Genomic DNA, 14,568 nt, shown 5'->3' with positions numbered 1-14,568 from the left:
AGGAAAAGAAAGGCAAGTAAAAGAGGAACAAAGTAATTCAAGAAAAGAATCTTAAACACAGATCCTCAGAATGAATTCAGATGAGGCCAGGCCAGGGGAAGAAAAAATAACACACACAAGCAATCTAGTTGTCAGTGAAAGGCAAAATTGCTTATTACATACATTGTAAGCTAATGCATCATAAATATACCTAACTTCTTATTTTATTTTGTCTTATTTTATATTTCTTAGTTTTTCCGAGACAAGGTCTTGCTATGTAGCCCCGGCTGGCCTTGAGCTGGTGGTGATCCTCCTGCCTCAGCTTTCCTAGCACTGAGATTACAAGTGTCCTCTACCATGCCCGGTTTATATCTAACTTTTTTAAAAATGCAAAACAGAGAATCAGCAGGGCCTGATGGCGGACACCTATAATCTCAGCACTCGGGAGGCTGAGGCAGGAGGATCACTATGAATTCAAGGCCAACCAGGACTACAGAGAGACCCTGTCTCAAAACCAAAACCAAATACAAGCAAAAAACAAAAAACAAAGAGAGAGAGAAAGCTTGGGCAAAGCTGCGAAACAAATAAAAAGAAAGTAGGACTGGAGAAAATCAACTTTCCAGGAAGTGTGTGGCACAAAGGAAGCACACACTGGCAGTGGAATGGCCGCCTCCACGTCCAGGTGCCAGGAGGCCTGTGCGTCCTCACCTCTCAAGGCAGAGTGGCCGGCGGGCAGCTGTGTGCGTGAGCAGCAGGCGTCTGTCTCCTCTGAGCAGGAGCCTGCGGGCCCTCGCGGCCACGGCCCAGCTCCACCTGGCTGACTGAGGATGTGTGCGGGGCTTTGTGGCTGCACTGTCCCGAGCTCCTGTGTGACAGGCGTGGTGCTACCTGTGTGTGTGTGTGCGCACACGCGTGCATACATATGTGTGCGCGTGCATGTGTGTAGGAACCTAAGCGGCGGGGACGAAGGGGAGAATACAGAAAAGCATTATGGAAGACAGTGTAAGTAACATCCCAAGCAGTTAGTATACATAAGAACGTAAATAGATTGGAAAATAACAAATTAAGAGTTTATATACCAGTATCTTGAAAAAATGTAAAAATCACCGAACAGGTCGACCTTTCCACAAATCCCATAGGAGGAAATGTCACCGGAGGCCCGTGTCGCCCCGGAGGGGCAGTCGTTCTTTGGAGCTGTGTGAGCCACGCGATGGCCCCACCATGCGGGCTGCCTGCCATCCGTGGTGACCTGCCACTGTCCTGGCCTCTTCCGGGAGCGTGGCCAGGGTGGCGCTGCCCCAGCCGGGACGGGGACAGGAGCCCAGTGGAGCCGCTGAGACCAGCTTGAGGCCCCACAAGGAAACTGACAAAGATAAAATCCACCAGGGCAAAGCGAAGCTTGAGCTCTGCAGCAAGACGAGGAGGTGAGCAAGTGGAGCACAGACAAGTGCCCCAGGGCCACACAATGGCCTCCGTCCAGGGCAGAGAACGTCCTCCGGCAGCCGGCCACCAGGCCGGGACCCTGTTGACTGCTGTCCCCACCAGCACCGGGGGGACAGGCAGGGAGGCCAGCGATGGGTCTGCTCACCCAGCATCCTGGGAACCCAGCAGGGACGGCCTTCAGGGCTCTCATTGGCCCCACCCCCTGCCCAGGCCGAATCTTTCAGGAGGGGACGCCAGGCCCAAGACTAAGGCCTCTTGTGCTGGTGACTCCCTCGCCTGTCACGCAGTCCACCCCCGGCAGCCTGCGTGCCCTTGTGCCCCAACGCCTGCTTCTGGGAGGCGATGCCAATTGGAGCTCAGCAGGCTCGGGGTGGGGGATGGTGGCTTCCTCCCCATCCCCCGCCTGGCGGCATCGCCCCCTGTGGAAGCTCTGCCCACGCCGCAGCTCCCGCCCAAGGACTCCTCGAGCCTGCTCCAGGGGGGACCTCGGCTCCCTGCCCTTAGCCCTGGGTTCCTGCTCCTCAGCTGCGCACGCCACGGGGAATACTCCCTTCCTTAAATCATCGGCGGTAACATATGAACTGAAGTCCACTTATTTATCGATTTAGCGGTACTGGTGACTGACACCAAGGCCTTTGCCCTGAGCTGCAACCTCACCCCCTCTTGATTTTTATTTGATAGGGGGTCTTGCTAAGTTGCTAAGATGCTCAGGGTGGGCTCCAACCTGCAACCCTCTTGCCTCAGCCTCCCAGAGCACTGTGAGATCAGAGGCCTGCCCCACAGAGAAGCTTCTCACAATGCAGAGGGGCCCGCCCTGCCCTAGAGGCCCAGGACTCCAGCCAGCCCTCTCCATGGGGCCGTGTCTCCAGTGGGTCCTGGCTGTTGTCACCCCCGGGGGACAGAAGCTGCATGCTTCCCAGGCAGCTTGAGATGCGACACACAAGGCCGGAAGGAGGCAGGACCGAGGCCGGTGGCCGGGCGCTCTGGGTTAAGGCTGCTGGAGAATCCCAGGGGTTTCTAAACATTTCTACTTGCTCCGGGTGTCTCCGGTCTTCACCAGCTTTCCAGCAGAGCTCTGAGGCTGGGACGACACAGGGTGCCCGGGGTCTAGGTGCGGCTGTAAGCAAAGGCCTGGCTGCCCGGCAGCCCCTGGGCAGGCTGAGGCAGGACTGGAGCTGCCTGGGAGGACAGCACCTGTGGTTTCAGCCAAGGGCCCTGAGTTCTGGCAGCGTGGACCCTGCCCACTCTGGCATCCAGTGACTTTCCCGGCTCCGGGGACTTGCCAACTGTCTCAGCAGCGCAGCCCTCAGCGTCACGTGGCGCCCGCCTGCTCCGCAGCCCCTCGGAGGGGTGCGCAGCCTCGGGAGCCGAGGCCCTGGCGAGGCCTGAGGGTGGCAGCCTCATCTCGACGACACGGACCAGGTCTCCAGCAGCACACAGGGTGCAATGGAGCGAGGCAGCCCCCCCCAGACCTGGTGGGGACCAGAAATGGGCAATGGGCGAGAAGATGCCAGCCCTCCTGGGTCGGCCACTGTCCACCTGAGAACCTGGCATTTAGGAACAAAGGTCACCAGGCCGGGATGCTGGCACCTCCCCCACAACGGCATTGTTCTGCGGCTCCCAAGCCCCCCAGGATGAGTGTCTCCACGCCGCCTGCTGTCACCAGCCCGCGGCTGTCTGCGCCCTTGCTTCCCCCTAACAAGGGGCAGAAGACAGGAAAGGCTGCACAGGGCGTTGCTGAACCAGGAGGCGGGGAGATGATCTTCGAGTTATGTAAGGTTTCCTGCTGGTTTTCAGAAGAGATTCTAACCTAAATTATATACACAAATTCTAAATCTTTGTTCATAATTTCACATTCATTGCTCCACGGAGCTTAGGAACTGATTGTTAGCAGCTTCAAGCAGAGAATAAAAGCACAGCCCCAGCTGCAAAGCAAACGGGAAACCTGACGGTATCTTCTCTGTTCATGGTCTGCGCTCTCAGGTGGCGTCTCGGTCATCGTCCTTACTCGGGACACTGCCCACGTGGGCCCCTCCGAGGTCCCAGGCACAGGCGCCAATCTCCCTCGGACCCCGCTGTGATGCCTGGGATGCCTGACCATCCACAAGGCACGAGAAGCTTCTCCCCAGACACCGGCCTCGATCTCAGCTGCCTTCCCCTAAGGTCAGAGGGAGCATGAAGAGGACCCCAGCACCAAGCCCGAGTTCATTCATCACAGCAGCTTCCCAGCGGTCAGGGCTGGAGTACGGCTGGCTGGAATCTCTTGGGATAACTTCTGTGTGTCTGGTCCAGTCCTGGGAAATGCAGCTGTGACAGATCAGAGGGAGAGGGCAGGCATCTGTGTTTGTACCAAGGTCCCCCTGGGGATTGTGGTACAGATAAAACTAGAATCGGGAAGCTGGTTGATATGAGACACTTGGAGGCAATGCCTCTTCACGTTCTCCCTCTTCCCTAAAAAAGAAATGCGGTGAGCTAGGTGTGGTGCTGCATGTCTATGATCACAGCACCTGGGAGGCTGAGGCAGGAGGACTGCCACGAAGTTAGGGCCAGCGTGGGCTACATAGTGAGACCCTGTCCCAATCAATCAATCAATCAAGTAAATAAAGACAGTTTTCAAGATGTTCATGGAATGATCTTTTTTTTACATTTTTGAACTAGTTAGGACAAAAACATTACAATGATTGGCTTCTTTCATTTAGTTACATAAATAAAATTTTTATAAATATCTCTTTATAAACAATATAAATAGCTTTACAACATAAATACATTTATGCATGACATGAATTTACAAACAGCAATGTTTTACAGCTGGTTTTGTCAGTCTCTTAAAAACTGTCCCTTGTCGTTAAGTCGGTGTAGGTGTGTCATGTATATAATATATATATATATATAATATATAACTTTTTATTTTTCATTTCCGAGAAAAAAAAACAAACAATAAAATCATACCCTCCCTACCCCAAATAATAATAAAACAGCTGGTGTTGTGTATTCCCAGTACCAGGGGAAGAAAAAAAAAAGAAATGTAAAAGCCACATCGCATTGGAGGTGTTTCCAGATGCCGGCGGCTGGTGACCAAGGATGACCTCAGCGTGCGGAGTAATTCCCAGTCCTGAAACAGAGGACACAGCATGCTCAGTTCCGGGCGCTTGGCCTGTGGGGCGCTTCTAGAACTTTCCTCCCCTTCCCACAGCAGCAGGAGGCCTGTTCGGCTGCGAGGCCCTGCAGACTGCTGGTGGAGGCCGTCCCGGCAGGGAAGGCCCTCTCCAGGTCTGTGTCTTCTGCAGCCTGGCCACTGGTCACTCCAGTGCAGGTGGAACCATGATGGCCCTGCCTAACTACAGGCTGTGCCGTGGGCTGGCGTGTGGTGAGGCCTGGTGACACCAAGGGAGGGGCAACCCCCCGCCCCTTGTTTATTCATTGCGGCAGTGCAAACCCTCACTCAGTTGCTTGCCTCCGCCTGTGTGTCCAGGTGACCACGCAGGGACAGAGCACAGAAATGTCTGAGGACTCAGAGATTCTGGCCTCAAATGCCAGCTCTGACCTTGATTCCCGGGTGGGGAATCACCCGCTTTGAGTATCGCTCTCCTCACCCATAAAATGGATAATAGCCACCTCCCAGGGCAGGCGCTGGGATCGCAGGGGCCACGTGTTAGCCCTAGGCAGTGGTCGGGTCACCGGCACTCAGGGGACAGCACTTCCTCCCCGGGACGGGGCCCCTTGGGAGAGGGCAGAAGCTGGTGCCAGCCGTGGGAGGGCAGCCTGGCCGGCCTTGGTGTTTGGGAGGACCAGATGCTGGGACAGAACTGCAGTCAGTCCCCACCATGGATGTGTGGCTGCTCCAGGGCCAAGCAAGGTGCCCCCCGCCCAAAGGACAGTGCACACAGAGGGACCCCAGGCTGGAATGGCTGGGTCAGCTCTCCCCACTGCCTTCTCTGGCTGTCCCATGTGTTTAAACAGATGACAGAGTCAGGCGTGGTGGTGCCTGCCTGTAATTCCAGCACTCAGGAGGCTGAGGCAGGAGGATTGCTGTGAGTTCGAGGCCTGCCTGGGCTGCAAAGTGAGTTCAAGGCCAGCCTGAACTGCATAGTGAAACCCTGTTTCAAAAAGGCAATAAATAAATAAATAAATATATAAATAAATAAACAGATGACAGACATCTGTGATGTTCCTCAGGCCCAGGGACAGGGTATTCATTGAGGTTCCAGCCGCACCCAGTGCCTGTCATTAGCATTTTATAATCAAGACCTATAACCACCAGCGACAGTCATTATGGTGGTGCTTGGAGCTGAAATCGCCCCGGAGTGGAGAAATGGACACAGCATCAGAAGTGTTTCGATCTGCATAAAAAATCTACACTGTTTCTCCAAGGCTGGGCTGGACATCTTCATCCGGGGACTGCAGGTACCACAAGGATGACCTGCTGTCCTACCAGGGATGGGCATGGCCAGCAGGGGAGAAGCCTAAGCCTGTGGGCAGCAGGTGCTCATCTAAGCTGAGTCCTTCCAGGGGGCTGGCGACCTGCCCTGGCCAAGGGGTGAAGTCTTAGCATCTGGATTCCTCCTGCCCTGCATCTCACGCCACCCACACGGGCACCCGGACACTCCACCTAAGAGCAAGGCACCTTGAAGAAGTGCTGTGGGCACTGACCCAGGAGAGCCACTCACTTTTTTTTTTGTACTGGGAATCGAACTCAGGACCTCGCGCTTGCCAGGCAGGCGCTTGTGCCGCTGAGCTATATCCCCGGGCCACTCATTTTTGTTTAGGTTCTGAAGTCTGAGCTTGGGGTTAAGTCACAAACTGAAAGTGGTCGTGGTCTCCACCTCGCCATTGTTTGAGACAGGAGAGCGACAGCAAAGTATCACGCTGGTCGTTCTGAAGCCTGTCCCCAGGCACCCTCGAAGGGCAGGGTCAAAGTCACAGGCAATGACACCCCTGCAAAACTGGGAACCAGTACACGGCCCCCCAAAGCTGGCTGCAGACAGAGGAAGGGGACGCCGCAACTGGGCAGGCAGCAGGTGGCAGGGCTGCCAGGCCAGGCCGTGTGGCTCCTCTGGGCACTGACAAATATCCCTAGGAGCCCCGCGGGGGTGACGCAGGTCACAGTAGCCTTTGGCCAGCATCTGGCCCTGGTGGGTCATGAGTTAACATGGGGCCGGGAATGGGTGCAGAAAGCACCGGTGCCTACTTGGAGACTGCCTGTGAGGAGGGCATGGGCAACACGGCCGCCCACCAGCGTCCCTGCCTGGGTGCAGCGGGCTGGGTGTGGGACGCGTGGTGGCGGCAGCTGGGCCAGCCGGGCAATGCTAGGAGGCGGCACCTTGGAGGGTGAAGAGGGCACAGCAGCAGCAGCGAGCCTGGGGCATGGTTTGGATCGGGGCCAGGGTTGGTGAGAAACTCCCGGTGGGACCTGTGAAGGTGGAGGCTGGGCAGCAGGGAAGATTGATATTAGTCTGTTCCCTTCCTTGCCATGAAACCGGGTCACAGACACAAGCTTTGCCCCCGCGGCAGCATCAGCACCCTGGACAGACCAGTCTGCCCACAGACAGTGTAGACGAGGGCTGAGGATCAGACGCCCCAGGCGGAAGGGCGGCTGATGCTGCCCGCTGAGCCGCTCTGCACCGCGTGGGGCAGGCGTTTCTCTGCATCTGTCCTGATGCTTGGCTGCAGTCTCCCCTCAATCCCCCGGGCCACCGGGCCCCGGCTGCCAGCCCTCCTGGGGTGGTCGTGGGGGATCCTGCAAGCCTCTTTCTGCTTTTCGGGAGGGAGCCGGATGGTTCATCCAGGCTGAGCCATTTCTGACCTTGCCCAGTTTCCCTAACCACTTTATCCTCCACTTCCTTCATCTGTAAAATGGGATGATAAATGGGGTGGCAGGCAAAGCCTCGCGCACCCTCTCATGCCAGGGTCGCTTGGCCCCGCTTCGCAGGCGGGCTGGGTTCGGGCCGGCCGGGCCCGCGGGGGCGGGTTTGGCTCAGCTCGGCAGGGCGCCCGGCGGCCCGGGCGGGAGTACTCACCGCCGCCAGGGGGCGCCACACTAACATCCCAGGCCGCTCATGGAGCCGATCCGGTCCAGCTTGAGGCCGAAGCAGCCTTTGGACAAACCCTTCTTGTTGCCTCCTTTGTATTTGCGCGCGTTGGGGTGCTCGTGCAGAAGGCGGGCCCACGCCGCCCGCGACTTGGTGTCCACGCGCAGGTCCCGGAGCAGTCGCGACCGGTCGCCCTTGAGGTTGGCGCCGCCGCCCCCGGGGGTCTTGTCGCCCTTCTTCTGACCGCCGCTGGCAGCCTGGGGCTCGGCCACCTCCTCCCCCGGCGGGGCTCGCGGGGCCTGTGGGAGGAAGAGCGGGCAGGTGACGAGACCACCGCCTGCAGCGCGGGCGACGTGCGCCCCGATGCCCCCGCCGCCTGCGTCTGCGCCGAGCCCCGAGCGCGACGGCTCCGCGCGCATCCACCTGCCGTGCCCGCCCGCTCCTTCGGGGGGCCGCCGGCCTCCGCTCCCTCGCCACTTGCCGAGCTGGACACACCGGACAGGGGCGCTGCGCATGGGCAGAGGCCGGGGGACCCCCTAAGTCTGGGCTTCCAGAGCAATTCTCGGGGGGTTCTGCGGCATCCGCGCGCTCTCCGCTCGGCCCCGCGCGCAGCAGCCTCGCAGACTCACAGCCCTCCACGCCCCTCGCCGGCCCACGGTCCCCGCGGCAGCACCCACCTTCGGTGGCGTCCCGGGCTTGGCTTCGGAGGGCCGGAGCGAGAGTAGCGTGAGCAGCAGGGCGCAAGCGAGCAGCTGGGAGAGGTGCATGGTGCCGCCGGGGCCGCCGGGCACGGAGCGGACTGCAGGCGAGCGCTGGTCCCAGGGCTGCGCGGCGCCGGCTGGGTGCGCTCTGAGCCCGCGGCTGTCCTCGTGCCTTTATAGCCCAACCTGCCGCTGACGTCATCGCCCCGCCCACTCGGGCCCGGGCCAATGGCACCGCGCACGCGGCCGAGCCTAGGGCCGGGAGGAGGCTGCGGGGGCTGCCCTGGCCCGTACCCACACCCCAGACGGGAGGGATCCCGCCGAGCGGCCGGCTCTCCGGGGCCGCGCTCAGAGCTGCACGCGAGCGCGCTTGGAAACCCCAGCTGCGCAGCGCGCTCTGTGGCCTGCAAGTGCCCGTGCGCCCAGGGCGCGGTGTACTCGCTGGGACCTCGCCATACGCGCCCTATCTGGGATTGAGCGGCACCCCTCGCTGCAGGTGCAAAGACTGCTTCAAGGAACTAAGTCACACGAAGTCACACAGCCAAAAAGTTGGCGCCGCCAGCAACCCACGCAGACAAGCCCTGTTGCCAAACTTCCCTGGGCAACCACCCTGCGGGCGCGGGCTGGCATCGCGCCTCTCTAGTACTTGCTCTCCAGGCTGAGAGCGGAGACTCCGCCAGTGCCATTAGGTTGGAGAGGCAGTGTCGGATTACTCATCCACCCCTGTCCAGGGTGTACAGGTCCCCAGAACGAAGTGCCGGCGGATGTATCAATCCCTTTCTCCAAAGAACAACTCCAGAGCCATATATCTGGGCTCAGGGGGCTAGCCGCCTTCTGGACTAAACCCCGACTGCCATTTGCAGTAACCTTTTATTCAGCTAGAACAAAGGAGGCAGCCCCGGAATTGGGGCGATCTCAACCGTTTTAGCAAGGCCAATACAACTCCACTATCTTAGGAATGAGACTTGACCAGTAAGCCATGATGTTGACTTCCTTAGGGCATATCTCAGAAAAGCATCTAGTGTTGCCCCGGGGCTAGCAATGCTTTTGCTAGCCTTCCTCCAGAATCCAACACGTGGCTTGGTCAGGCCTGAGGCAATACACCTAGAGAAGGTCCTTCTCCACTTTTCCCCCTTTTTGTTTTGCTGCAACCCTTTGAAGCATCAGCGAGTCAGCCGCCAAATGTCTTCCCGTTTCTCTTGGCGTTTTCTGGATGAACTTTGCTAGACTAAGAGGATCAGGCAAAGTACAATTATAATACCATGTAAAATGACAGTTACATATATTTATCCAGAAAATTAGAAATCAAAACCCTACATAACATTGCTACAAGACAATCATGATGACATATAGTACCATACTTAAATTTTCATTTTCTCAAAACATAACCAATAATCTTAATCTTATCCATAAGAACATATATTTGTTAGAGTATCTTTATGAGAAAACCTAACTGTAATTGTTACTGAAAAACTTTCTTTTGACTAAGTGGTCCAATTATTGGGGTATCTCCCAAGAGACTCTGGAGATCACTGGGGGCTTCTTATTAATGAATAAAGGTTGGCCACTCCTCTATTCACCAACTGGAGTCCTACCCAATGATTTCTCCTCACCCTGAGGACTGTGGTTAAAATATCTTAATTTGATATCATGTAAACCAGCTGGTAGCTTAGGGGAGAACCTGTTTTTAAATCTATAACCCAATTGTGTAATAATAAAAAAATTGTTGAGCTCAAAATAAAGGGGAACAGCTGTTCACTAAATGACAAACACATAAACAAGTACACAGAACAAACAGCTTTACAAAATCAGAGTGCACTCAAATATATTTTTGCCCAAAATGAATTATAGTAACTATTATAACTTTAGAAATTTATAATTTAAATAGACTAGTCATATTTGTTGTCAATAAGCAGAGATCTCTTAGAAAATTTTTGGAGAGAATAGAATCTTTTATGTACAAAGAACACGTACATTTTGTATTTTATCCTCTTAAGAATACTGGTGACTTTCTGTCGTTACTAATGGTCCCTGTGTGTCATAAGGACCGGGAAGGCATCTAGATTCATGAACATAAATTGACGCAGGCATATATGCCCAATTCTGTAGATTAGTGCCTACCGTAGTGGCTGTTACAAGCCAACATGGCTAGAAACATATTACCAGCCGTAAAGTCTTGTCTAGGGGAGTCCAGCAGCTTCTCGGCATCATGGGTTAATTTCTTAAGTTGTCCCCAGGTTGGGGGTTGTGCTTTCTGAGTGCTCTTGGTTGGTGTCTGGGGATGGTGCTGTAGCGACATCGCTCTCATTTCTTCCACCCGAAGATTCAGATCGAATCTGACTCTTCTGTGGCTCATGTTGAGGTTTAATTCTTCCAGCAGGTAGCCATACTTTTTCTCCTGAATCTGTAATGACACAGCAAATCCTCTCCCCCAAATTTGAACAATACCTCTTTCCCATTTTCCAGTGTGAATATCTTTCCAAAAGATAGGTTGCCCTATCGGCTCTGGTGGCCCCTTAATAATGGTGGCCCCAAATTTTTCTGCTGCTGCGGTAGATGAATCTTTACTAATATCCAAAAAAATTAAAGTGAATAGGGTTTTACGTAATAATTGGCATGGTGAACTTCTATCCCCTTCTCCCCCTTTTAGTTTTACTAACATAAATTTAAAAGTAGCATGTGCCCTTTCAACCATACCCTGTCCTTTAGGATTATATGGAATGCCGGTATAATGATCAATATCCCACAAGGCACAGAATTGTTGGAAGGAATGTGACACGTAAGCAGGTCCATTGTCAGTTGTAATTGCTTTTGGTTTACCTATAATAGCAAAACACTCTAACAAATGATTTTTAACACATACAAATTTTTCTCCTGATTATGCAGAGGCCCATATAAAGCCAGAATATGTGTCAACAATAACATGTACAAATCCAAGTTTCCCAAAAGCAGGAATATTAGTTACACCCATTTGCCACAACTCATTACTTTGCAAGGCTCCAGGATTTGTTCCAGGCTGAAAAGTAGGATTATTAAGTATTCAGCAAGTAGGACACAATAAAATGATTTTGTGAGCTTGTTGAATGGAAAGTTGAGGAAATTTTTTACGTAAACCTTTGGTATTTACATGAGTCAAAGTGTGAAATTCAGTGGCTAAACAATCTGGTAAAGAAACAACAACAAGTCTATCAACTTCATCATTCTATTTAACCATGTCACCAGGAAGATGTGAATGAGAACAAACATGAGTTATGTAAACAGGAAAATCTCTATTATGAATATTAGCTTGTAATTGGCAGGACAATTGATCAAGTTCAGTATCATTTGACAAAGTAGCTGTTTCTATATGATTAACTGTGAACCATACATATTGGGAGTCTGTAACAATATTAATAGATTCTGGAACATCTAATAAAAGTTGGGTAACTGCCTGGAGCTCTGCTTTTTGTGCAGAATGAAAAGGAGTATGCTATACTTTAGAATTTCTTCCTATATATCTGGCTTTTCCATTGCTGCTACCATCAGTATAATATGTGTCCACGGCAGGTATAGGTTCAGAGCACACAATTTTAGGTGAAATCCATTTATGCCATTTTAGAAACTGTAAAAGTTTAGAATTAGGGAAATGATTGTCTATTTTTCCAATATAATCAGCAAGTACAATCTGCCACTGTTCACTCATTCGTAATGCCTGATCTATCTGCTGCTTTGTCAAGGAAAAAACAATAGATTCAGGGTCTTTTCCTGATAACTGTCCTAAGCAAGCTCGACCTTTAAACACAACTAAACCTATTTTATCTATATAAACAGTGAGTTGCTTCTGTTCCTTGTGTGGAAGAAAAACCCATTCTGGAACCGCTTCTTTCTGCCATAATATAGCCATAGGAGAATGGGATGACGGAAAAATGAAGAGTATAACTAGTTTAGATAAACCTATGCGGGTTATTGGAGCTTGACGTATATTCTGTTCTACCCAGGCTAATTCTTCTTCTCCTTCTTTTGTAGGGTGGCGAGGGCTATCTAATGCTGGGTTTCCTTTAAGAGTATTAAAAAGGTGTTGCAAAGCACAAGTAGGAATGCCTAAAGAAGGTCGTAACCAATTAATATCTCCTAATAATTTTTGAAAATCATTAAGGGTGAGAAGCTGATCTCTACAAATACTAATTTTGGGGGGAATTATTTGCCGCTTTTGAGGAACATGACCTAAATAGATAGTAAGGTAGTTGGTCTGTATCTTATCTGGGGCTATCTGTAGGCCAAAGTCAGTCAATAACTGCTTGGCTACACAGAACATTTGCTGTAAATACCTTTCTGAACTAGCAGAAAAAAGAATATCATCTATAAAGTGTATAATCAGAGCATCTGGGAATCTTTCCCACAATAATTCTAAAGGTTTGTTGACATAATATTGGCAGAGCATCGAACATTTAGCATTCTTTTGGGAGAAAGGGCTGTTTCCCTTCAAAGCAGCTGCAAGCAACCCTCTTTAAAGGTTTCTGATCCTATATCCCAACAAGCTTTCATATGCTCTCCCAGAGTAGCATCCTGAGATTTCAAGGGCTTTAAAATCTTTTTGCATTCTGTATTAGCATTATCATAAGATAACATTTTTAGTAATAATTCTCTCAAAGCAGGCTGAGACACTGTTTTCTGGAGCACTTCTTTTAATCTAGCTATAAATTCTACATAAGGTTCATTAGCACTTTGAATGACCTGAACAAAAGAAGGAACAGTTCGGCCAGCAGAAGCAATCTCTTGCCATGCCTGGAGACAGCACGTTCTTGTTTGGACAACTGCATTATCATCATATTCTAACTGTTGCTCAATACCAAACCAATCACCAGAGCACATGACTTGGTCCACAGAAATGGGAACTGGTGGATTGGCATGGGCATTACGGCGGGCCATTAATTCTGCCTCATCTCTCCACCAAGTTTTAAATTGAAGGAATTCAGCCGGACTGAGAACTGTACGTCCAATCATTCCCCAATCCCATGGAATTAAGCGGTCAGACTGAGCTAGTCCTGAAATCAACCCAAAGGTATAGGGAGAATTCACTCCATATGAAACACAAGCCTGCTTCAATTCCTAAATAGTTTTAAAAGATACTGGTGCATGACTATGCTGAACAAAACCTTGGGGACTTTCCTCATTACCTGCTAGTTTGGAACTGTAACTGGGTACATAGCAAAAGCCTTACAAGCATCCAAATCTCCTTCCTGTTTGGCTTGGGCAAAAGCCCTCATGACTGTAGTCATGCTTAGTGGTCTTTGAATAGTTAACTGAGGAGGATCCCTAACAGGGTTAGACTTATCATATATTGGGGCTGAGGGCTAAATCAGATATGCTTGAGAGACCAAAGAAGGAGGTGGAGGACAATCTAATTTCTTTTTCTTATAGTCAGTATTAGGTCCAAAAGACCCATATCCTCCTTCCTCCTCTGTAATTGGTCCCTGTCCTTGAAATGATAGAGTTTCCTCTGGCAAACTATTATCTGATTCAGAATTGGATCTGTCTTGGCAGTTTTTACTTCTTGTATCCTGCAAGATCTCCTGTTCTGGTTTAGTTTCTTTTTGAGACAGAAAATTACCCATAGTAATCCTTTTTTTTTTTTTTTTTTTCGGTACCGGGGATCAAACTCACGACCTTGCGCTTGCCGGGCAGGCGCTGTGCCGCTGAGCTAAATCCCCAGCCCCTACCCATAGTAATCCTGATGAGCAATCCCAGAGACGGGGCTCACCTATCATTTGAGTCTTCTCTGAACACTGACTTAATTCCTTTTTCCATGGTCTCGAAGACTCCTTTCATTTCAAGTTCCTGCTCATCGGCTCTTCTCTGGTTGGTCGAGCACTGACTTAATTTCCTTAATTCCCTTTCCTAGTCTCGAAGACTTACTTTCATACCTTAGTCTTGAACACTTACTTTCATACTCTAGTCTCGAAGACTTATTTTCGTACTCAAACTTGACGTTTGTACTCAGTTCTCTGTTCGTGCGCCATTATGTCGGATAACTCATCCATCCCTGTCCAGGGTGTACAGGTCCCCAGAATGAAGTGCCCGTGATGAATCAATCCCTTCTCCCAAAGAACAACTCCATCATCATAGAAACGAGATTTGACCAGTACGCCATCATATTGACTTCCTTAGGGCATATCTCAGAAAAGCATCTAGTGTTGTCCCCGGGGCTAGCAATGCTTTTGCTAGCCTTCCTCCAGAACCCAACACGTGGCTTGGTCAGGCCTGAGGCAATACATCTAGAGAATGTCCTTCACTACAAGGCAGAGGATGGGGCAGGGGACCCTGAGGGCAGGTGCAGGAGAGAGCGAGGTTTACCTGGGTCAAGCGTGCAAGTCTTCCACACTCCAAAGTGCAAGGGTTTTGCCAGCCCGTGTGTTTGAGCACGAGCCAGTAACCGG

The 14,568-nt window shown here is 51.7% G+C and overlaps 1 protein-coding gene across 1 annotated transcript; it reads right to left on the bottom strand.

Annotated features, from left to right (window-relative positions):
- Window positions 1-4,378: 4,378 nt before the first annotated feature.
- On the bottom strand, window positions 4,379-8,293 carry Nppc (natriuretic peptide C). Its single transcript, XM_005395387.2, has 3 exons — window positions 8,129-8,293; window positions 7,440-7,750; window positions 4,379-4,534 (listed from the first exon to the last, which is right to left on the bottom strand). The coding sequence occupies exons 1-2, from the start codon at window positions 8,216-8,218 to the stop codon at window positions 7,460-7,462; spliced, it is 381 nt and encodes a 126-aa protein (XP_005395444.1). The 5' UTR covers window positions 8,219-8,293; the 3' UTR covers window positions 4,379-4,534; window positions 7,440-7,459.
- Between the last annotated feature and the right edge of the window lie 6,275 nt (window positions 8,294-14,568).

Source organism: Chinchilla lanigera, unplaced genomic scaffold, assembly GCF_000276665.1.
Source record: "Chinchilla lanigera isolate Chin_1 unplaced genomic scaffold, ChiLan1.0 scaffold00052, whole genome shotgun sequence".
NCBI classification, from domain to species: domain Eukaryota; kingdom Metazoa; phylum Chordata; class Mammalia; order Rodentia; family Chinchillidae; genus Chinchilla; species Chinchilla lanigera.
Note: the sequence above shows the minus strand (reverse complement) of the source record. Positions and strands in the feature narration are given on the sequence as shown.

What these genes read in the sequence shown, in the direction of transcription:
- Nppc (XM_005395387.2), bottom strand. Translation starts at nt 8,218, where the DNA reads ATGCACCTCTCCCAGCTGCTCGCTTGCGCCCTGCTGCTCACGCTACTC. An exon ending in AGCCCGGGACGCCACCGAAG is followed by an intron (nt 7,751 to 8,128) that starts GTGGGTGCTGCC and finishes TTCCTCCCACAG; the next exon opens with GCCCCGCGAGCCCCGCCGGG.